Source organism: Sorex fumeus, unplaced genomic scaffold (assembly GCF_029834395.1).
Source record: "Sorex fumeus unplaced genomic scaffold, SorFum_2.1 ptg000026l, whole genome shotgun sequence".
NCBI lineage: Eukaryota > Metazoa > Chordata > Mammalia > Eulipotyphla > Soricidae > Sorex > Sorex fumeus.
In genome coordinates, this window is record NW_026606083.1 from 5,597,377 (window position 1) to 5,621,118 (window position 23,742).

The 23,742-nt window shown below is 40.3% G+C and overlaps 1 protein-coding gene across 9 annotated transcripts in view; it reads left to right on the forward strand.

Moving 5' to 3' along the window:
* ZMYND11 (zinc finger MYND-type containing 11) overlaps positions 1-23,742 on the forward strand; it is a 96,023-nt gene that overhangs the window by 42,524 nt on the left and 29,757 nt on the right. For 5 of the 9 annotated variants that reach the window (XM_056114752.1, XM_056114751.1, XM_056114750.1 and 2 more), the window contains 3 exons: positions 8,900-9,059; positions 17,095-17,139; positions 19,640-19,801. In XM_056114752.1, coding sequence (XP_055970727.1) covers positions 8,900-9,059; positions 17,095-17,139; positions 19,640-19,801 — 367 coding nt within the window. The remainder of the gene's footprint in view (positions 1-8,899; positions 9,060-17,094; positions 17,140-19,639; positions 19,802-23,742) is intronic. The other 4 variants (XM_056114753.1, XM_056114756.1, XM_056114757.1 and 1 more) reach the window with 2 other exon arrangements.

Sequence of the window (23,742 nt, forward strand, 5' to 3'; positions counted from 1 at the left end):
ATGTTTGGGGGGAGATGTCAGTGTATTCAACCCTGTTTCATTGGTCTGCAGCTCTGCCTTTGTTCCAGTACCACGCCGTTTTAATTCTTACTGCTTTGTAGTAGATTTTGAAGTTAGGGAGGTTGATTCCTCCCATTGGTCTTTTTTGTTTTGTTTTCCTTTTTTTTTTGTAGGAGTACTGCTATTTATTCAGCCACTGATTAGCTGATTGAATTGGGCATGAACTCCACCTTACTTTTTTTTTTCTTTTTCCATTTTTTATAATTTTATTTATTGAATCACCGTGAGAGCAGTTACAAAGCTTTTGGGTCTAAGTCTCAGTCATACAATGAAACACCCGTACCTTCACCAGTGCCCATTCTCCACCACCAAAAATCCCAGTATACCCCCATCCCACACCCTCCCCTTGCCTGTGGGGCAGATGATTTCTACATTACTCTCTCTCTACTTTGATCACATTCACTATTTCGACACAAGACCCACCATTATTTAAGATTTTACCCCAACACTCAGATCTGCTGAAAAGGCAACAATAGACAATTTGTGTTCTATTGCTGGTTATGAATAACATATGATGTCGTGTGGCTGCAGTAGGGCCATGTGGTTTTGAAATTCTGAAATTTTAACACTTAAATCTGGAGGGATTTCTGCCAAAAGCCACTGGGTTTAGAGATCTGCTCCTGAGTCTCTGGGATCATGGCCGTTGAGCAGCTTGATGAGGAGCCAAAGAGGCCATTCGTGAGCGATGACTTGGGGTCTCATTGGGGTGGGGAAGACAGGCCCGGCTCCACCTCCCCCCCCATCCCGTGAGCCCCAACAAGTTTCGTCACTGCGGGCCCAAGCCTGACTGTCCAATGGCCTCTGGAGGATGACAGCCACCAAGTCGCCAAGAGGGAGCAGGCGGAGGGACAGCACCCATTCCCCCCTGGGGTGGCCTGGCGACAGTAACCTACTGCGGGGTCCGGACACATTTCTGACAAAAGCCGCTGGGTTTCGAGATCTGTTTCTGAGTCTCTGGGATCAAGGCCGTTGAGCAGCTTGATGAGGAGCCAGAGAGGCCGTTTGTGGGCGATGACTTGGGGTCTCGTTAGGGTGGGGAGGACAGGCCCGGCTCTACCTCCCCCCCCCCGCCCCCGATCCTGTGAGACCCAACAAGTTTCGTCACTGCGGGCCCAAGCCTGACTGTCCAATGGCCTCTGGAGGATGACAGCCACCAAGTCGCCAAGAGGGAGCAGGCGGAGGGACAACACCCTTTCCTCCCTGGGGTGGCCCGGCGACAGTAACGTACTGTGGAGTCCGGATGCATTTCTGCCAAACGCCACTGGGTTTTGAGATTTGTTTCTGAGTCTCTGGGATCATGGCCATTAAGCAGCTGGATCAGGAGCCAGAGAGGCCATTCGTGGGCGATGACTTGGGGTCTTGTTGGGGTGGGGAGGACAAGCCCGGCTCCACCCCCATCCCGTGAGGCCCTGTGTGTCTCGTCACTGAGGGCCCAAACCTGACTATCCAGTGGCCTCTGAAGGATGGCGGCCCAGGGGGAACAGGCCAAGGCACGAAACCTATTCCCACCTGGGTTGGCCCAGCACCGGTAGCCTACTGCAGAGACCAGACGCATTTCTACCTAAAGCCACTGGGTTCTGAGATTCGTTTCTGAGTCTCTGGGATCATGTCCATTAAGCAGTTCAATCAGGAACCAAAGAGGCCTTGCCTCCAATTATATAGCTGAGCCGGAGGTGGTTTGTGGGTGTGTTTCTCACATACCTAACTTTTGGCCGTTTACTTTCTTGGTAAACTTTGCTCCAAGTTTTTGGGGTCTGGCCAAAGGCACAGCAGCAATTTTGGGGTATCTGGAAGTCTGGAGGCGCCATCAGGCTGCTGATGCACTCGCCTCACAGTACAGATTGACCTGCTGGCGGCACCATACCCCTGGTCTTCTTTTTTTAAAGTATTTTTTTGCCCTGGATTTCATTTCCCATTGGCAATATCCATAGCATTGTTGATCCTGAGTCACATGGATTTTTTTGTTTGTTTGTTTGTTTTTTTGTATGTTCATTTTTTTGGCCACACCTGGTGGTGCTCAGGGCTTACTCCTGACTCTTTGCTCAGGACTCACTTCTGACGTGGTCTGGGGACCATATGGGGTGCCAGGGATTGAACCTGGGTCTACCTCCTATAAAGAAAATGCCTTACCCGCTGTAGTATCACTGGACAAGTAGTGCAGGGTTTAAACTCCTTAAACCCCTTGACTGCTTTCTGTGATGTGCTGTATACAATTTCATTTTGTTTGTTTGTGGTCCACATGCTCTGCAGTCGCTCCCTAGAGGTGCTTGGGGAGCAGGTAGTATTTGAAAATCAAACCCAGGGTCCTAGCCCTTGAAGGGTCTCCTTGACTCATTTTTTTGTTTGTTTTTTGGGGGGAGGAAAGATCACACCCAGCGATGCACAGGGGTTACTCCTGGCTCTGCACTCAGGAATTACTCCTGGCAGTTCTCGGGGGACCATAAGGGATGCTGGGAATCAAACCTGGACGGCCACATGCAAGGCAAACGCCTTACCCATTGTGCTATCGCTCCAGCCCCAACTCATTTTGTTTTGTTATTTTACAGTCTTTCTGAGTCACTTAAGTGTTTTCTTCTAGATAGCATTATTGGTTTTGTTTTGTGAGTCAGTGTTGCTGAATTTATTAAAAAGAAATTGATTTTTGGCCTTTTATAGTCATGGTCATGGTCCTCCTGTTTTTCGTTGATTTGCTTGAGCAGGCGCAGTAACGTCTCCATCATGAGTCTTGTTACTGTGTTTGGCATATTGAATACGTCACGGGTAGCTTGCCAGACTTTGCCGTGCGGGCAAGATACTCTCGGTAGCTTGCTGAGCTGTCTGAGAGGGGTGGAGGAATCAGACCTGGCTTGGCTGGGCCAGTTGCTCAAGGCAAACGCCCTACGCCCTACCCGCCCTACCGCTGTGCTATCAGCTCCAGCCTTTTATAGTATGTTTTCAGTTGTTTTGTTACTGTGTTTTGTGTAATTATACAGTGTATTTTGTATATTTCCTCAGATCATTTAAAAAGTTTGTATTTTTGTTCTAAAGGCCGCCTTTGTGGGCTGGAGAGAGTTTAGGGAGTAGCATGCTTGCCTTAAAGCTGCTCTGCATCCTACAGGGCACCCCCAAGCACTGCTGCCAGGAGTGATTCCTGCGTGCAGAGCCAGGAGTAGCCCCCTGAATATCTTCGGGTGTGGTCCAAAAAAGGACAATTTTTTTTTAAAAGATTACCTTATACCTTGATAAAATTGAATTGCATGCTTTCTAAATTTTCTTTCTACTCACTAGTAACAGTTGAGGAAATTTGCACATTTTCACGTGATGCCATTTTACTTCCTTACATCCCAAGATTTAGCTGATTATTCTTGTTGGTCTTGACACTTTCATATACAAAAAAATAATACACCCTCACTGCATGAGAGTAATTAGTGAAGAGGAATGCGACTGTCCCCCTTACTTGCTTTGTTGTTTTTACTTTTTTTTTTTTTTTGGACTCCCACATCCTGCTTTTCTGGTCCCCATATCATCTCTCCTTGAGTCCTTCACCTCGGTAGGGCGTGAAGGATGAGCCGGTACCGTCCCCCTTCCCATGAGACTGCAGTTGCCCCGTCACTGCCGGCTCATACCTGACTTTCCTATAAGCTCTGAGGCAGCGGCCACCTTGTTGCGGCGGGGGGGGGGGGGGGGGGGGGGGGGAGGCGGAAGGGAGCAACACCCTTTCCCTCCCGGGAAGGCATGACACGGTAGTTTAACGCATGTTCCATTCACTTTTCTGCCACAAGCTGCCGGACTCTGGATTAAGTCCTTTTGCCTCTGGAGCCATGGCTGTGCGGGAGAGCCGCTTGTGGAGGGCAACTCGTGACCTCGGTAGAGTGTGAAGGATGAGCCGGTACTGCCTCCTTTCCCATGAGACTGCAGTTGCCCCGTCACCACCAGCTCATACCTGGCTTTCCAAGAAACTCTGAGGCGGTGGCCACCTTGTGTGTAGTCCAGATGCATTTCTGCCAAAAGTCGCTGGGTTTCGAGATCTGTTTCTGAGTCTGTGGGATCATGGCCATTAATTAGCTTGATCAGGAGCCAGAGAGGCCATTTGTAGGCGGCGACTCAGGGTCTTGCTGGGAAGGGGAGGAAAGGGCTGGTTCTACCCCCATCTGGTGAGGCCCTGTGTGTCTCATCACTGCAGACCCAGACCTGACTATGCAGTGGCTTCTGGAGGATGGTGGTCACAGGGCCGCTAAGGGGAACAGGCCAAGGCACAAAACCTATTCCCACCTGGAGTGGCCCAGCGCCAGTAACCTACTGCAGGAACAGGATGCATTTCTGCCAAAAGCCTTTGGGTTCTGAGATTTGTTTCTGAGTCTCTGGGATCATGGCTGTTAAGCAATTAAATCAGGAACCAGAGAGAGGCCATGCCTCCAATTATATAGCTGAGCTGGAGGTGGCTTGTGGGTGTGTCTCCCACATACCTAACTTCTGTTCGTTTACTTTCTTGGTAAACTTTGCCAGAAGTTTTTGAGGTCTGGCCAAAGGCACAGCAGCAATCTTGGGGTATCTGAAAGCCTGACAGTGCCATCAGGCTGCTGATGCACTCGCCTCACAGGTACAAATTGACCTGCTGGCAGCATCATACCCCCCCCCCCCTTTTTTTTAAATTTGATTGAATTACTGTGAGATAGTTACAAGCTTTCATGTTTTGGTTACAATCACACAATGATCAAACACCCATCCCTCCACCAGTGCACATTCCCCACCTCCAATATCCCCAGTATACCCCCCCTTTCCCACCCTCCCCCTGTCTCCATGGCAGACATTATTCCCCATACTCTCTCTCTACTTTTGGGCATTATGGTTTGCAATACAGACACTGAGAGGTTATCATTTTTGGTCCTTTATCTACTTTCAGCACACATCTCCCATCCTGACCGGTTCCTCAAGCCATCATTTTCTTAGTGATCCCTTCTGTATTCCAGCTGCCTTCTCCCCTTTGCTCATGAGGCAGGCTTCCAGCTATGCAGCAATCTTCCAGTCCTGTGTATTTACTATCCTTAGGAGTCAGCTTCATGTTATGTTATTTTATACTCCACAAACAAGTGCAGTCCTTCTATGTCTGTCCCTCTCTTTCTCACTCATTTCACTTCGCATGATACTCTCCATGGCTATCCATTTATAAGCAAATTTCATGACTTCATCTCTCCTAACAGCTGCAATAGTATTCCATTGTGTAGATGTACCATAGTTTCTTTAAGCAGTCATCTGTTCTAGGGCACTTGGGTTGTTTCTAGATTTTGGCTATTGTGAAGAGTGCTGCAAATGAACATATAGGTACAGATGTCATTTCTTCTGTGCTTTTTTGCATCCTTGGGATATATTCCCAGAAGTGTTATTGTGGGGTCATAATGGAAGCTCAATTTCTCAATATCAGACATGAATCTGTAAGATATATAGAGGAAAATGTAGACAGAACTCTCCACAACATTGAAGCTAAAAGCATCTTTAAGGATGAAACAGCACTGACAATGCAAGTGGAAGCAAACATAAACAATTGGGACTACATCAAATTAAGAAACTTCTGCGTTTCAAAAGAAACAGTGACCAAAATACAGAAAGAGCCCACAGAATGGGAAAGAATATTTACCCGATACCCATCTGATAAGGGATTAATATCCTGGATATACAAGACATTTTAGAATTGTACAAGAAAAAAACCTCCAACCCCATCAAAAAACTGGGAAGAAGAAATGAACAGAAGTTTCCTCAAAAAAGAAATACAAATGGCCAGAAGGCACATGAAAAAGTGCTACACATCGCTAGCCATCAGGGAGATGCAAATCAAAACAACAATGAGATATCATTTCACACCACAGAGACTGGCACACATTCAAAAGAAGAAATTGCCTTTGATAGACTGAAAATATAAACACTCTACACCAAATTTTTGCTGGGGTTGTTTTTGAGTTTTCTCATTTGGGGTTCATTGACTTCAGAAGCTCTTCACTGAAGAGCTTTAAGTTCTCAGAATGCTTTGATGTTTAAATGATAGGTTGATTTTAATTGGCTATAAAATTCTTCTGTTCTACTAGGGGCATTTCTTTCTTGTCTTCTCACATGGAATAACTTTCTGGAGAGTTTAGATCTTGATTGGTCACACAGTGTTGTTGTGTTTTTTTTTTTTTAATCTGGACATTTAAAGGAGGCTTTAATAGCCAGTGATTTCCTGGCAGACGATATTGAACGATAAATGGCACAGATAGAAACTGAACCATAACATTTTATTTCCTGAACAAACAAAAATGATAAGAAGAGGGGCTGGAGAGATAGTGTAGCAGTGGGTAAAGCATTTGCCTTGCATGTAGCTGACCCTGGAGCTACTCCTGAGCATTGCCAGGTGTACCCCAAAAAAACCAAATGAGATATGAAGGAAATACTTGAGAACTTCAACATGGATTCTATAGGATTGCTGAGCACTTGGGATTCTACAGTATGGTTCGGGGTATGCACTGTGGTTCGGGGTATGTTTGAAATGTTTTATTAATTAAAAATACTACCATAACCATTTATGCATCTCAGAGAGCCTGGCAAGCTACCGAGAGTATCCTACCCTCACAGGCAGAGCCTGGCAAGCTCCCCGTGGCGTATTCGTTATGCCAAATACAGTAACGACAATAGGTCTCATTCCCCTGACCCTGAAAGGGCTTCCAATCAATGGGAAAAGATGAGTACGAAGAGGTTACTAAAATCTCAGGGCTGGGAGGAATAGAGATGTTACTGGCGCCTACTTGATTCTTGAGTAATTCGACAACAATGGGATCACAGTGATACAGTGACAGTGATACTATATACATATATATATATGTATATATATATATGTGTGTATATATGAGCCAGAGGGAATGACTCCAAGGGACGAGATGACTCATGCAAGTTAGCAGGTAGTTTGCATGTAGGGGTCCTGGGTATAATCCCTGGTACCACCTGGTACCCACAGGCCAAGCCAGAAGTAGTCCCCAGCACAGCTGTGTAACCCTCCCAACAAATAAACCAAAAAACAGTGATTAGTAAACTTGTAATTGAACAGCAAGTGCTTATGTACTTGAGATTCAATCCAAAGTTTATCTTTCATTTAAAAATAATACTTTAGGGGGTTGGAAAGGTAGCACAGCGGATAGGGCATTTGCCTTGCATGCGGCCAATCTGGATTCAATTCCCAACATCCCATATGGTCCCCCGAGCACTACCAGGAGTAATTCCTTAGTACTTGATCCAGGAGTAAAGGAGTAATCCCTGTACATCGCTGGGTGTGACCTAAAAAAGGAAAAAAATTACATTTTATTTATCACAGCTTGCATTCTTGTTTCCTTCATGTGTTGATAATCATTCCCATAATTTCCATTTTTGTGTGTGTGTCATTCCCCAAATCTTGAGTAAAAGCAGTTAACTCTTTTGAGTTCTATGGATGAAGATGCAAAATTCTCATTTAGAATCTGTACTGTGGTGTTAGTGGTCATTGTTCCAGAGGATAGAATTATTGTATCACTGTCATCTCACTGTTCATCGATTTGCTCAAGCAGGCGCCAGTAACATCTCCATTGGTCCCAGCCCTGAGATTTTAGCAGTCTCTCCTAACTTTTCCTTCCCAACGGTGCCATATTGGAAGCTCTTTCAGGGTCAGAGGAATGAGACCCGTTATTGTTACTGTTTTTGGCATATCGAATATGCCATGGGGAGCTTGACAGGCTCTGCCTTGTGGGTGGGATACTCTCGGTAGCTTGCTGGGCTCTCCAAGAGGGACAGTATGTATATAAGAGAATACAAGCATGTATGTTAAAAGCAAATACATGACTGCTGCTTTAGGTACATCAATGGGCTAGACGATTTGTGCCTGCACGCTTCTGGGAGCTTTATTTTTATAGCCTCTAGATCTTTGCCTTTGATGAGATTGCATGGTGCCAGGGGCAGTTTGTGGGTGTGACTGCCAAGCTCCTGGAAAATGGGGGATCTGGGTGGAGGAGGCCCAGTCCTGATCCATGCAGACTTGGCGATTTCAGCCCTGGGTCCCGCATACCTGGATTCCTCTGCTGGTTCCTTCATGTGTGAGGGTCTCCAAGCGTGTGCAGAGTGACCTTAAGCATGGCTGTGGTTGGGTTCTGGAGGTTTTCGGCTGCCGGGGTTCTGCGGGGGGTGGGAGGGGGTGTTAGAAACTCAACCTGTCCCCCTCCAAGGGGCCCTGGTGAAGACAGCCTGGAGTGGGGGCAGGAAATTCTGTATCACTCTCTTTGTTTAAAGTCTCTGGATCTTGGCCTTTGATAGGATTACATGGCTCCCAGGGCTTGCCTGTAAATTAGGTAGTTGACTAAAATCCATCTTGGATTTTTTTCCCCCAGGGGGAGGAGGCTCACAAATGGCTCAGGAGACCTGGCACCTCTCCTATAAATTCTTGACTGCATTCTGTGATCTATAGTTCAATACTGGGACTGAGTAGTTCTGGGGATCAACATGGCCACCTGTGCATTGCTCAGGGACCACCCGGTTTATGTCTGGGCCTCCATGTGCACCAGCCCTTTGAACTGCCTCCCAGTTCCTGACTAAAATCTGTTCAGGTTATTTTTATTTGTTGATTTAGGACTACTTTGAAGAATTCTCTCTCTAAATAGAAACTACAGTATTAAAAAGGTTTAAAGTCAAGAATTAGGTTATAATTGAGAAGAGTTAAGTGTTTAATGTTTCTTTCCCTAATTCTTTTCCTGCTTTCCTCCTTCCCATCTTTCTTTCCATCATTAAGTTCAAGTCATAGTGAAATAAATCACCATTGTTTGTTCTTTAGTACTAAGGGATTTTTGAATTTGTTTTTTCCTGTGTTCAGGTATATGTCTCGAGTCCACGGTATGCATCCCAAAGAGACCACACGTCAGCTGAGCTTAGCTGTGAAAGATGGTCTTATTGTGGAAACACTGACAGTGGGCTGCAAAGGTTCAAAAGCTGGTATTGAACAAGAAGGATATTGGTTGCCAGGAGATGAAATTGTAAGTATATTTTATTTGATCAGTTGGAGATGTTAACTTTTAAACTTCTGAGCAATATATAAATTCCCCCTATGGAAATCCACTTTCAGAAGCTTAATAATAACTCCACTTAATTATTTCATTAGTGTTAGGAATCTACACTGATAAAATGAAGTGTTTTCTCTCTGAATTTTTTAGGAGAAAACTTAATTTTACAAAGAGCCTGCTTTTCTTGCCTATGTTACTTTAAATCTAAAAAGTGAAAAACCCTTTTAATGTATATTCATTGATAATCCTTTGTTTTTCCTTCAAGAAGTACTTGTAAAATGTGTTTGTATAGGTAACGGAAATGTGATCTGGACAGATGGGGGTTGCGGAGGGCTAGGAGACAAACCACTGAGGTCCTGTGATACCAGATCCCAGATGCAACTGTAGTTGGGTTGTTGCAGATCCCAGGGCTCCAGGGGTCACACTTCCCTGATAAATATCTCTGTAAACTGGTGACTACTGGTTTTGTGACACTTAGAATTCCCAGGAGGGAATTTTCTCTGCTTTTTCCCCCCAGTTCTTGCTAGACTGTACAGTCTTCTTTGGTCCTAGTTTGACTTCTGCTTTGACTCTTGAATTATAGTTTAGTCTTTTTTCCTTTTATATATATTACAGTATTCAGACATACATAAGCATACTTTTTCTTATATAAAAGCTGGTGTCATGTATAATGTTTCTGTTTTCTGCCTTTTGTGCTTTTGATATTTCTTACACCTTGATTAGAAGAAAATTTAGCAAAGGAACGTCATTTAAGGTCATATAATTCAAATACAATAGGTTTTTTTAGTTTCCAAAAATACTTTAGTCATTAGCATTTTATCTTGAATTCTCTAAAATCTAACATGAAAGTGAGACAAAATCTTTTTTTTATGATTTACTGATGTATAGAAAATGACATAAAAATTTTAAAAATCTTGATTCTTTGAGGAAAGCTTTCCCCAAAATATTGAACTGTTTTTTCTCTCTGGCTCTGCAGCATTTGAGCCATGAAACACTTAGCTGTGGAACGAGAGTAATAAGTTGACGATGTGTTTCTTTGTGGGGACCTGCTTCACAGAAATTATTAAGTATGGACTTATTAGACTTGCTGTTCAACTTGAATGCTGTTTGCCAATTTAATCAGTGTCTTCAAAGTTTCACAGACAAAAATCGTGGAAGAGAGAATTTTTCATTTCACTGGTATTATTTATTTGGTTTGGGGGCCACACCTGGTGATGTTCAGGGGTTGCTCCTGGCTCTGCACATAGGAATTACTCTTGGCGGTGCTCGGGCTACCATATGGGGTGCCTGTAATCAAATGTGGGTCAGCCATGTGCGTGGGAAATACCCTACCCACTGTACTATCACTTCAGCCTAGAAGTGTTTTTAAGAACTTAAAGTGAAAATACTAACAGAATAATTTTTGTTAATTTCTTTGTAACAAGGTAAAGCATAGATTCTAATTTAAAAAAGCCTTTGAATCTCAAGCCTGATAAAAATACCAAGTGTTATCAATTTATTTACATCAGATTGCTTACAAGAGGATTTTTGATAGTGGGTCACTAGTGATATACTCAAAGTTACACATATAATAAAAAATTTGAATCTCCAAACGTTTGGAAATTCACAGATGTAGTATAGAACAGTACTGATATTTATACAGCACTTAACCAATAGTGAATACAAGGTGTGATTCATGGGGTATCGATTTGTGAATCATCTATCAGCTCTTCAAAGAAGTGATTTTACTTTTTAGAATTAAGTGTTTCCATTTACATTCTCTTTAATTGAAGTTTCTTTTTCAGTGTGATTCAGTAAGTAGTTGGTGAGTTATTTATGTGTTTAGCATTACATTAGTTCTGTGCTTTTTTGTTTTGTTTTGGCTTTTTGGGTCATACCCAAAAAGTGCTCAGGGGACCATATGGGATGCTGGGGTTTAAAAAGGTCTGCCATGTGCAGGCCCTACTCACTATACTATTGCTCAGGCCTTTTGTTCCTTTTTTTTTTTAATATAAAAAGTTTTTACTTTTGTTTTGGGCCACACACATTGATACTCCTGGCTCTGCAATTAGGAATTAGTCTTGGCGGTGCTCTGGGATGCCAGCGGTGAACCTGGGTTGACTACATGAAAGGCAAACTCCCTATCTGCTGTCTTGTCATTCTGGCCTCAGTTCTGTTTCATTTTTGTTTTTATATATTTTCATAGTTGTATCCCTTAAAATTATTTTCCCAGGTGAAATTTTATATGTAGATCAGACAACAGTACAAATTTTATTTTGGTTGATTCTTATTTCAGGCATTATATGCTAAGTATGCATGTATAGAGTTCAGGGTTTTGTTTTGTGTTTTGTTTTGGTTTATAGGCCACACCGAGGGATACTCAGGTGTTACTCCTGGCTCTGCACTCAGGAATTACTCCTTGTGGGTTCAGGGGGCCATATGGGGTGCTGGGAATCGACCCCAGGGTGGCAGCATACAAGGCAAGCACCCTCCCCACTGTGCTCTGGCACCTAGAGTTTGTTGTTGTTTTTAATAAGATATGCACGTATTAAACTTTTTGTTTCTGTTTTTGGGTCACACATAATTGTGCTCAGGGTTTACTCCTGACTCTGCTCAAGGATTGAGTCCAGGTCTCCTGTATACAAGACAAGTGCCCTACCTACTTTACTATCCCTGACCCCCACATATTAAACTTCTAAAATAATTGAAGAAAGTTAGTCTCTTATAATAGCAGTTTTAAGCCCATCTCATGAACTTAGTTATATGACCTTGAGGATATTTCTTAACACTTCGACACACATTACAGTTGCAATGTATATGAATGTTGAAATCTGTTTCATTTGATTATTTTAAGTGTTATAGGAGATTGTACAAAGCATTAAACTGTTAAAGCAAGTTTTTGGTCAGTGAATAAATATGCTTAAGACAAAATAATATCTTAATAAAGTGTACCAAAAGCATAAAAATTTCTTACTAACCCTGCAAGCAAAATCTCCCATCAGATCTCCTCTGTAATCTGTACTTCAAGCCGATACTGATACCTTTGTACTCTAACGTTGAAACTAAATAACAGTGAGATCAGTTATGTCTGTATTTATGATCATGAGCAGACTACTGTAAGGCCACCCAGGGACTGTGATACACAGCTTCCATGCCCTGGGAGAGTAGAATGCTGACATGCTTCACTTGACACAGAGTGTCTCCCTTTGACAGCTCTCGTATATTTGTAGGGATTGTATGGCCCAGGCGTGTGGCCTGCTGTGTGTGGGGCCGTTTGTGACTTGCATGACTTGTGAGTGACAGCATGTTGCTCGTGTTTCTTGAGAAGTTCAGCACATAGTGGTGAACTCTCTTCTAGCAGAATCAGCCTTAGAAGGATTGCCTAATTTGCACAAAGGTGTTCTGAGCTGATCACAATCTTGCATGCTGGGAGGTGTGTTTGGAACTTTCCAGTTTCTCTTCCTTTGTATTGTCTGATGGCTCTCTTTAAACTTGAGTTTTCAAGGTGAGATGCGCATTGTTCTCCTTGTTGGTTTTCTGCTTCAGCATCAAGAAAGGGAAAGTCAAGCAGAAACTTGTTGGAAGGAAAGGCTTAGAATGTTTTCTTTGCTGTTTTTTTGCTTGAAGGGCTATACCCTGTGGTGCTCAGAATCTACTCCTAGCTCCCTGCTCACTCTTGGGTCTTCTCAAAGAACCATGAGGATGTTGGGGATTAAAATGGGTCTCTAGCACTTCCAGCCCATTTGAGCTATCTCACTGTCTCTTGATACTCATTTCTAAAACCTTACAAATTTTCTTTTACTCAGGATGTTTTGTCATTAGAAAAACGAATAGGGAAGCTTCTTTTTTTCTTCTGTAGCCTCTAAAAATAGTATCTTTAGCTCACATTAGGTGGGTGGGGAGTGGATTGCTTTTGATAATTTACATAAGTTCATTCTCTGAGGAACTTAGTTGCAAAGGACTGGACCTACTTTGATCCAGTTCTACCCTTACTTTGAGAAAGACATGTGAGTCACACTCCACTAGAGTTGAATAGAGAGTTTGTTGGGGTTGCATTTGTATTCTACCATTGTTGCGGTTGGAGCGATAGCACAGCGGGTAGGGCGTTCGCCTTACAAGCGGCCAACATGGCCGACCTGAGTTCGATTCCTCCGCCCCTCTCGGAGAGCCTGGCAAGCTACCGAGAGTATTCGATATGCCAGACACAGTAACAACAAAGTCTCCAATGGAGACGTTACTGGGCCCGCTCGAGCATTGTTGCGGTGTTTATTTTTGAAAATTTCATGTAACTGAAAATTAGCCCTGCCTAGAACATTATTTTTTTTATTAATTCCAGCAATCATGTAGTAAAAATCTTACTTTAATATGTCAGAGTATGACTGAACATACTCTATTTTGTTGAAGATGAAGTGTCTCTGAGTTGAAGCGTGCCTTCATTGTAGTGCCATTCTCTTTCAGACTAGAATGATCTGTAGACATTTGGAAATGCTCATTCATCCCCATTTGTAGCCACATCAAAGTGGTCATTTATCCAGAGAAACTAGGATAAAATCAGTAGATAAATATCTTCATGTGATCATAGAACAAAAATTGCAATTACTAGAAATACTTACATGTTAGTAAATAAACAAAAGTTTGTATGTTGACCAGTTTTAAAAATGACAGCTTTGCTGACTGTGGTGGGAGTCACTTAACATTTTTTATGGTTGTTTTAAACTTCCAGATTCACATACCATTTATATTTACTATGGGATCCAAATAATTTTTTTAGAGATAGGTTTCATAGTTTTTGAATTGATTTTAGTAAAGAAACCAATGGGCCAGGTCATAGAGTGAAACTTTGCAAAGTCTTTGTGTGCTATTCATTGTTATAGCAAGGCTTTTTTTTTATTTTAAAAAAAAAGAGAGGGGTGTGTGTGTGTCTGTGTCTGTGTCTGTGTATGTCTGTGTGTGTGTGTGTGTGTGTGTGTGTGTAACCTCCCTAGCATTGCTCTGAGCACTGGACACTTCTCTTGGTGATACTTGATCTGGCATGGTGGACCTGATGATTTTATGCTTCTTGGGTCTGGCGGTGCCTGAGAACCATTCAGTGCCAGGGGTCAAACTTGGGGCCTCATGTATGCAGGGCATGCACGTATGCACACTACTCTGAGCTATCTCCCTGGTTCCTTTCTGTGGTGTTTTTTTTTTAAAACCAACGCTACATGTTCTTCTATATCCCTTCATCGTCAACTTGCTTTCTAGATACATGGATGGCTACGTTAAATCCATATTTGATCATAATTAATGTCTGATGGTATGAGAAATATATTTCTCATGTGCATTCAGTCAATTGGAAGCTCTTTGAATAGTACCATGTAATGTAGTAGAGTAGGTGACTTTGAAGTATAGTTTATTTTGGAAGGTAAAAATTATCAAGTATCTTTTTTTTTTTTGGCTTTTTTGGGTCACACCTGGTGATGCACAGGGGTTACTCCTGGCGGTGCTCAGGGGACCATATGGGATGCTGGGAATCGAACCCGGGTCAGCCGCATGCAAGGCAAATGCCCTACCCGCTGTGCTATCACTCCAGCCCCTCAAATATCTTTTCTATTGAGGCAGATATTGTTAATCTATTTGGTAATTTTCTATAGTCATGGTCAGAGATCCTCTCTGTCATTTGACAGGTAACATTTGATAGGGCATGATGTAATTTGATCACCAGTTTAGAGGATAACCTGAAAAATCGTGAAGTGGTGTTTTCAGTGACTACAGAACTATTTCTTTCCTTCTTTACCACTCATACCACTCAGGGTCTCGTTTCTTCTTGCACTATTGATTCTGCTTCAAAAATAATCTATTCATTCGGGAGCCTGAGCTGCCGTTTTCAGTTTGAGCTTTTTCCTTAGTTTGTTTTGCTGACTCTGATTCTAGTGGTAACTGCAGCCCTGAGCTCAGTGGATGACTGTCTGGCTCCCATTTCTTTCTGAGGACTTCACACATGATCCACTCCATGCTACAGACTGTTTTTACAGTGGGCCTTGAAGAAAAGGTGGAATTAATTCTTTATGTTTTTCATTTTTCTTGTTTAGGGTTTTGATTCCTTTCGAGAAGCCTAATTAAAGAAATTGCACTTTTTGTGGTTTCTTAAAGAGATTATTATGCTGTGTTGTGAATAAAGAATTTAGTTTTAGGGGCAAGACAGATCACTTTTTTTCCTTGTTATCAACTGCTTCTGAACCCAAACAGTAAAGAGCCCTTGAAATTTAGATCTTTGAGATAAGAGGTAAGATTGAATTTATTCTTCTTCAGAAATCTCACTATTGGATATGACCTTGGCAAGTGCTTCTTATCTTTATTCTTGAAAATATACCAGCTGAGTCCAAACAGCTGGACTCCCAGCCCACATTGTAAATACAACATAATAAAGTAATACTTTTTGTTAAGTTCAGATTATGGCACATTTTTGTTGTTATAATAATAGTTATTATATATTACTCATGTTTAAATATTGTCAATTAAAAACCATGCCTCATAGATACCATAGATTTTAATATGAAATACAACATATCTATGCTAAATTATGTGCAGAACTACAGATTTCTTCCACTCTTTAACTTGCTCCAAGTATAAAAATCATTTATTAAATGTTGGTGATTACTAATTAGAAAAGGATTACACTATAATTGCATATGCATTCAAACTGTAATATAGTTATAAATGATCCTTACTTTGCAAAAGAATTGCCATTTTACTCTACTCTCTTTTTGGCTTATATTGATTTTGTGTGTGTGTGTGTGTGTGTGTCTGTGTGTGTGTGAGTTCTATTATTTTCTTCTGTCTAAATTCTCTTTTGGCAAGCAATATTGTAAGTTTGTTTTCAAATGATCATTTAGTTTTTTAATTTACTGAGACTTTAATGGTTAATTTCTTACCTCAATAATGAATGGAACTAAATTGTAGAGAATTGTAGAGAACTCACCTTATATCTTGTTACGATACAAAACTACGTATTTGATAATGTAAGCTTTATCTGCTCATTAACTAGAATTAGGGAATAGTGTTAAAAATTACTTTATCCATTATCTTTTGAATACAAGGGGGTGAATTATTTGGGAACGACACCCACAGCTCTCACAGTGAGCTGTCTGGCTTCAGTGTCATCTCTAAATTCATTCAGTTAGAGATAATGTTTTCTTGCTCTGCCTAGCTTCCTGAAATAGTGTGAGAGTCAGCTTTTGTGATAAGCTTTAAATGAAGTACGTATGTACAATTATCACTTTGTTTTGTGATTTCTCAGTTCCTACTTTTTGTCATGACAGGCCAGCTTAATAACTTGATCACTTATTTGGTCCTTAGATATAAACTCGATGCTATTGCTTATTCATTTTACAGATGGAACATGATAGAGATGTGAACTGTTTTGTCTCAGATTCCACAGTATGTGAGGTCAGAGCTGGGATTTAAGCCGGCCCATCTCCTGTCTTAATAGGAGTCTAAATAGATGCTGGAGATTTGAAGGCTTCTGTAGGTGGTAGAATGTTGCTACTGGATTCTGAAACGAGCCTGTGAAAATTCTATTTTTTGGTATAGTGGTGAAGTATTGCATTTGATACATTCACATCAGTCGTATCTAATCTCCCCCTCCCCCAAATAAATTAGCCTTGAGCCCCTTTCTGATAAAAATGACACATATTCACGGTTTCATGGAAATTAATAACGGCATTGAGTTTGCTAGCAAAATGTTTCTCAAATATTATTAAGGTTTCATGGTACATGAATTCCTAGAGAGGGATTTTCTCTATGTCTGTTTGTAGCTTATGTCTTAGTGTCAAAGTTTTCTCCTTAACTATAACTCTTGAGCATGCAACTGAGTTTTCATTATTTATTAACCCATTCATAGACTTATAGTTGATATCATTTGCAAAATAATATACTGTGTAGTAAACAGTTTTACCATATGCAATAATCCCGTTAGCTCTGTGTGTTGCCTGATATTGAGCAAAGTTACAGTAGAGAGACCAAGATTATCTTGTTTTTATTTTGAAAGGCCTACAGTATGCAGCCTTTCTCCAGGACAGCAACCCCAAACAAGGTGAACTAATTTTGCACTATGTTATTTTACTTTAATTCTAACTTTTTTTTTCTGTTTTTTCCTTGTCTGTTTGGTTTTGTATTGTATTTCTTTCTTTAGGCTGGCTTAAATACTCTTGCTACTGTTGTTCATTTTTAAAAAATCATACTCTCTTTTTATTGCTTCTAGTTTTTGATTTTCTGCTAGACAGTTGGCTTCTTTAACTTGACATTTCATGCGTTGGTGTTGTGGATCATGTTTCTAAGATAGTCACTGACATCCAGTGAAGCCCAGTGGAAATGCAGACCTGCAGTTTTGAATATTAAGAAACATCATTTAAATGAATAAATTCAGTTTACTTAAAACAAATTCTAGGCAACTCTGCCTGTAATAAACATGTTTATATAATTTATACTTAAGAAAAATATTTTTATGTAGAGTTTAATAGCCATTAGGCTTGACCTTTGTATGTTCTGCACAGTATAAACAGCTACATGTGTAGTGTAAACAGGACCTACACCCCATTTCATTCTTTTCTCTTAGAAAATGGAGATAGTTACATATCATTCTATATACATATAGCTAGATGTCTCTTTGCCTTAGCTTACTTTGAATTATACTTTCGGATTTTAATTGTTACAAAAAAACTGTGTCTGGAGTTAAACACCCTATTGAAGGAAGAACAGTTTTTATCTTTTGTTTCATGGTGAAACAAAAGAGGAAAGGGATGGAAAGGATTTTTTTTTCCTTTTAAATCAACTTATCTAGCATTTCAGGAATCACAGGGACATGAATTAATCTTTTTAAATGCAGGTGATTAAAGATGGCAGTTTCATTTGTTATTAAAGAGTCAAAGATAAGCCACCCCAACTCTTTGAAAATGTTTCTGAATAACTTAAGGAAAACATTTTGAAATATTTTTTTTTAAATGTAGAAAGAGCCCATAAGTTAGAAACAAATATCGAGTGATTTCTACTGAAACCTGATTTATCAGTGAGCTTTCTATACAAAAATAATGAGCTAATGAAACTTGCACCTGTGCATTAAAGTGGATACAGTGGTGCCTATTTGAGCGTAGCCAAGCACCACATGTGCTATGGGTCTCTGCAGTGCCAGAATGTCATGCCCACTTTGTGGGACCTGTTTTCCTGTAACGTACAGATTAGGGTCTTGTGTTAGATCGCTGTCATACAACTCTTTTTTTAGTAGTTTGGCTGAAATTACCAAAGTTTGCAGGGGTTAGACGTCTGTGGCAAATCACTGAAAATGGTCAAGCTCTTTTATTACTTTGGTCTTTGAAGACTACCAGTTTCTTAATGAAAAACAAGCCGAAAAGTTACATCTTTGTAGCATTTACGATTAACTTGTGCCTTGATGTGAAAAGTTTAAGTTGGAAAAGGTAATACTTTTGGACAATTAGTCCAAAGGTGAATTTTGGACTGTTTCTCGGCTCTGGGCAAACAGTAGTACATAGAAGTCTTTTGTGCTCTACTGAAGCCCATTTGTTGGGGCAGATCCTGATACTAGACCAAGCAAGAAAGATGCTCAGCATTAGAATCAGTGTGTAGACAGTGATTTGTAAAATGAAAAAGAATGACAGAGCCCCTATGGAATTTTGAGAACTCCATTGGCATTGCTCTGATAACACTGAATATGGTTTTAACCCTAATTTATTTAGTTACCATATCGAAATGGGTTGAGAATCAGTCCATCACTCTTACAGGTGTTTTCATTAAAAGTGAAGAGTGATATTAATGAAGGATTAATTCTAAAGGAATTTGTATCTTTTTGTTTATGTTTAGATGGTATTGGCTTGTATCCCTCAAACAAGTATAACAAGGAAATTGTTGAAGAAAACCATAGTCTTGCAGTTATCTTTTACTTCCATCTAAAATTCCAATTAGAAAGTAAGCCTACTCTTTATGTATATATTTGGTAATGTTCTTTGGAAAATGTGATTAAAACCTTTAGTTTCACATTTTCAATTTATTTTTACAAATTTAACAGACCCTGAAAAATTGTTAACCTATCAGAACATAGACATTCTGAATTCTGATTATTCTCTCTGTTCCCACAGTGTGCTAAGTACTTTATATATATGTGTGTGTGTGTGTGCGCACACACACACACAAATACAGTTTTTTTAGGCAGAAGAAAAAGCAGGTTTGTTTGAAATAAAATAGATGTTGGTTTGCAATATTCAGTTTTCTGAAGAAATCATTCCATAGATCCTATCTTAAAATGAAAGACAATGTTAGTACTGGGATTGGCTTTGGCATAATTGATTTTTGGACTGTTTTTGCTCTCAGATCACCTTATTTTCTAAATATTAATACTGTTTAGGAAAGAATTGCAAATTTAAAGAAACACTTTTCTGGGTATTTTTCCCTCTTGTTTAACACAGTAAATGTCTTCAATTGTTTATGATGCCTAACCTCTGATGGACTTTAGTTCAATTTTGTTCTTAGTCATTGCAGATACTGACAAAATGTCATACAAAATTATTTTGTATTTTTTGTAGGACTGGGAAACAGAAAATCATGACTGGTATTGTTTTGAATGCCATTTGCCTGGAGAGGTGTTGATATGTGACCTGTGTTTTCGTGTGTATCATTCCAAGTGTTTGTCTGATGAGTACAGGCTTAGAGACAGCAGTAGTCACTGGCAGTGCCCAGTTTGCAGGGTGAGTACCTATGAGCTTTCATGTGCTGGTCAGAGGGTTGGAATTCACTAATCATAGCTTCACGAAGATATCCCAGATTGTCTTGCCAGGTTAATGAATCAAAGTACTGGAGGGTGGGGGTTTCCTACTGAAATGATGGCAAACAAACACAGAGCACTCATAAATGGGTAACAGAGGACACGTAATATCTCCAGGGTGTGGATTTTAGAAAATCGTAATTACATAAAAATATACTCTCTTCCCTACTTTCCTCTCTGGATTTTGAGTACTTTAACGGAATACACTTTGGAAATCAAGAAACACCATACCAACCTCTATTCAACAGTTATTCCTTCCTTTACTAACCTGCACAATTCATGCCATTCAGAAACCCAGTTAGCAAAAGGCACATTGTTGGAAACATTCTGAATCTACCACCCATGTTATATTCCTATAACGTTGCCTTTATTCTTTGTCATATCATGGGTTAGTTTATTTCTCGCTTATATATTATTTGGAGGGTGGAAGAATGAAACAGTTGTATATAAAGAATTCTAATTATTTAAAGCATAATGAAATAGTCTGGTAGGTAAAATGGGTACTTTCTACAGTTCTTTTTATTTGCACACTGAAAAGTATACATGACTTTGCTTATTGGCTGAGGAGTGTGTGTGTGTGTGTGTGTGTGTGTGCGTGCGTGCATGCGTGCATGCGCGCGCACGTTTACTGCAGGTTTGTGGTACTTGTTGGTTGCATAGTTTGTGTATGTGTGTGCTATAGGTGTGTGATGCCTAAATACTACAGTACATATGGCATTGATGGGGATTTATTAGGGAGTATTTGATTGCAACCACTCACTATTGTTTTGTACTTATTAAGCTACTTATTTGGAACTGTGCAAATCGCCCCATTACTCATGGGTGTATGAATGGGTTTTGTAGTACTAGTCAAAAGTTTTCTCACCAAACTGGTGGGCAAAACAAAGCATGAATACTAAAAAGTTTTCCTTTTTATCTGTGCTTTTGTATTTCTTGGTATATACTTTTTCAGTTGACAGACAAAATTGTGTTAGCATTAAAATGATAATTATGACTTACTTGATGTCTAATGCTTGATAACTGATAAATTTTCAAATCTTTGTAACTTGTATCAGTATGGAGCATCCAATTGCCATTCTAGACCATCTCTAAGCTCTAGAAGAATTTATGAAATCCTCAAGAAATTAGTGTTGTCAGTGGTGTGGGAACTGCATTAATATTCATGTTTTGGTCTTAGATGTGGATTGTACATTTGTGGATTGTACATCTTCTGCTCTCTAGGAATAAAGAGTTGATGAGATTTTTATGAATCTCAGTAATCTCACTGAGGCAGTAAAGACAAATTAAAGAGCGGTGGTGGTAGTGAGGATCACTGAAATCATATAAACTCCAGAACTCAGAAAATAACATTCTGAACTGCCTGTGTCTTTGCAGGTGTTTATGGCCTATGAATGTACAATTTTATGGTAGTCTTAACTTTCTTAGTAAAGAATTTAAGCAAAAGCAGACTTGATGAGAATAGTTAAAATGTGTTTTAGGTATTTTATATTCCTCATAAAAAAAATGGAAGTTGAATAATCACACTTCTGTAGAAAGTGATTTTTCACCATTAATACATCTTGCTCCAGGATTCACTATCAGGTGTCATGTTCCATTATTGTTGTTTGTTTTTAGGCCACATCCAGTGGGGCTCAGGGTTTAGTCTTGACCCTTAGCTCAAGAGATTACTACCTTGGTGGCACCATATGGTCTGCCAGGGATTGAACTTGGGCAAGCATCTTTTGGTATTTGTCAGTTTGTATTTGTCAGATAGTCTCATGTAGTTACATCACTCAGATGACTCTATGAAGAATTGCTGTTCACAGTCATATTAAGAGGTTGTTTGAACTCTTCCTAGGTCAGGCTCAGAGAGCTCATGTTGGGCCTGGGTTGCGGGGCTTCATCTTGAACTTTCAGACACATAAGAGAAAGCGTTATTTCTGTGCAATAGCTGCTCTGCTACTTGTGTCCTTCAAAAAAAAAAAAGGTGCTAGCTTCCTGGGAGAGAGGATAATAACAACCTTCAAATTGTTAGGCCTTGGTTGATTTGTGTTTTTCTGTTTGTGAATCACACTTGATGGCACTGGGGGGGTGGGGTAGGAGGGTCAGAGGCCTAACCATCAGGGGGACCAAGGTGCTGCCAGGGATTGAACCTTCAGCCTGTAGAGAGCTGTCTCTTCTTCACCTTGATTTTTGTTTCTGAACAAAGTGTCAAAACTGTAAGTAAATCAGTGTTTTTATATTCTAAAGTGAGAGTGACTGATCAGATTTAAATAGTATTAGAACAAGAACCATGAGTCAGTAGAGAGAAACTTGGAACTATGGTTCCAGTTTAGAATAATCAACTTGTGTTTTTCTTTTTAATTAATGTAGAGAGAAAATAAGGTTTAGATATTCTGAGAGAGAGAGGAAGGGAGAGAGAGAGGAAGGGAGGGAAGGAGGGAGGGGGTGGAGAGAGAGAGGTAGGGGAGAGAGAGAGAAGGAGGGAGGGGGAGCGGGAGAGAGGGAGAGAGAGAGGCGTTTTGGTGCTCAGGGATCATTCCTGGTTGTGTTCTGGGGACCATATCCGGTGCTGGGGATCAAACTCTGGTCAGCCGTATGCAATGCAAGCATTTTACTCACTGTACTGCAACTCCCGCCCAAGCAGAGCCAAATTTCAGTTTAGGTGAAAATAGTGAAAGGGCTTCCATCATTATGCCCTACTTAGAAGATAAAACATTTGTTGTATTTTCTTGTCACCAGAAGATTCTGATTTACTTTCTGTCCCTTAAAATATCGAAGTCAGAAAATAAGAATAGTGTGTCTCTCAGCTGTTGATTATTATGATTTAGTTCAAGACAGGAGCTTAGGGGCCAGAGAAATAGTAATGCTGATAGGGCACGTTCTTGTGCGTTGCCAACTCTGATTCATCATTGGCATTCTGGAACACTGAAAGATGTAGCTCCAGAACAAACAAAGAAACAACAACAACAACAACAACAAAAGCAGCTTAATCTCTTATACCCTCTAGTCAGTTATCTTAGATTTAGTTTAGGACAGGCAGCTTATAGCTCATATATCTTGTTCCAAAACATTTTAAGAGGGCAGTGATAGAAAATTTTCTCACTCTAAAGAAAATTACCAGTTGTCTTAATAAAACTTAAGAATTGTGCAATTCTGAGGATTTTTTTTGGAATTTTTGCCTTCTACAAAAATAAACTGTTACTTTTCGAAAGAATAAATAGACTGTTACTGTAAAGCAACCTATGGGGCGGCCTGTGATATGGCTCAGTGGTAGAGCATACTCCCATCCCATGTGTATGAGGTTCAGAGTTTGACCCTGGCACCAAAACAAACAATAAAAACAAAAACATACCACAAAAGTAGCCTTTAAGTATCAGGCTAATGTTTTGCTTTGAAAGGTTGAAAGGTTTAAGTAAAGTTCTTTGTCACACCTTTGTTCTGGAGAGCTCTAATTTTTTAAAAAGAAAAAAAAGAAATTAAATATTTTTCTTTTCAGTTTAATAATTTAGAGGAGGATAAGGGAACACAAGCTGTACTGGTGCTGTAACTTAGTAGGTGAATGTTCTGACAAGACCTCTCTCTGACTGTGTGTGTACAAGGATCTCAGTCTGTCTCTCTGCAGCCTCCTATTCTCTACTGAGTATGTGACCAGTTTAATCTCTGCTCACGGGTGTTGCACACTTCTGTTTCTGCATGCCACTGATTAAAGCAGAGCTTCTTAAAATGCTTCCACTTGCTCTGACAAATCCTTTCTGCTAAGAAATTTTTATGCAACTCTGAATATATATGTGCATAAAAATAGGTATGCACCTAGAACATTTTCTGATAATTATTCATAAGAAATTTCTTAATTTTAAAGATTTTTCACGCATTTCCTCTTAT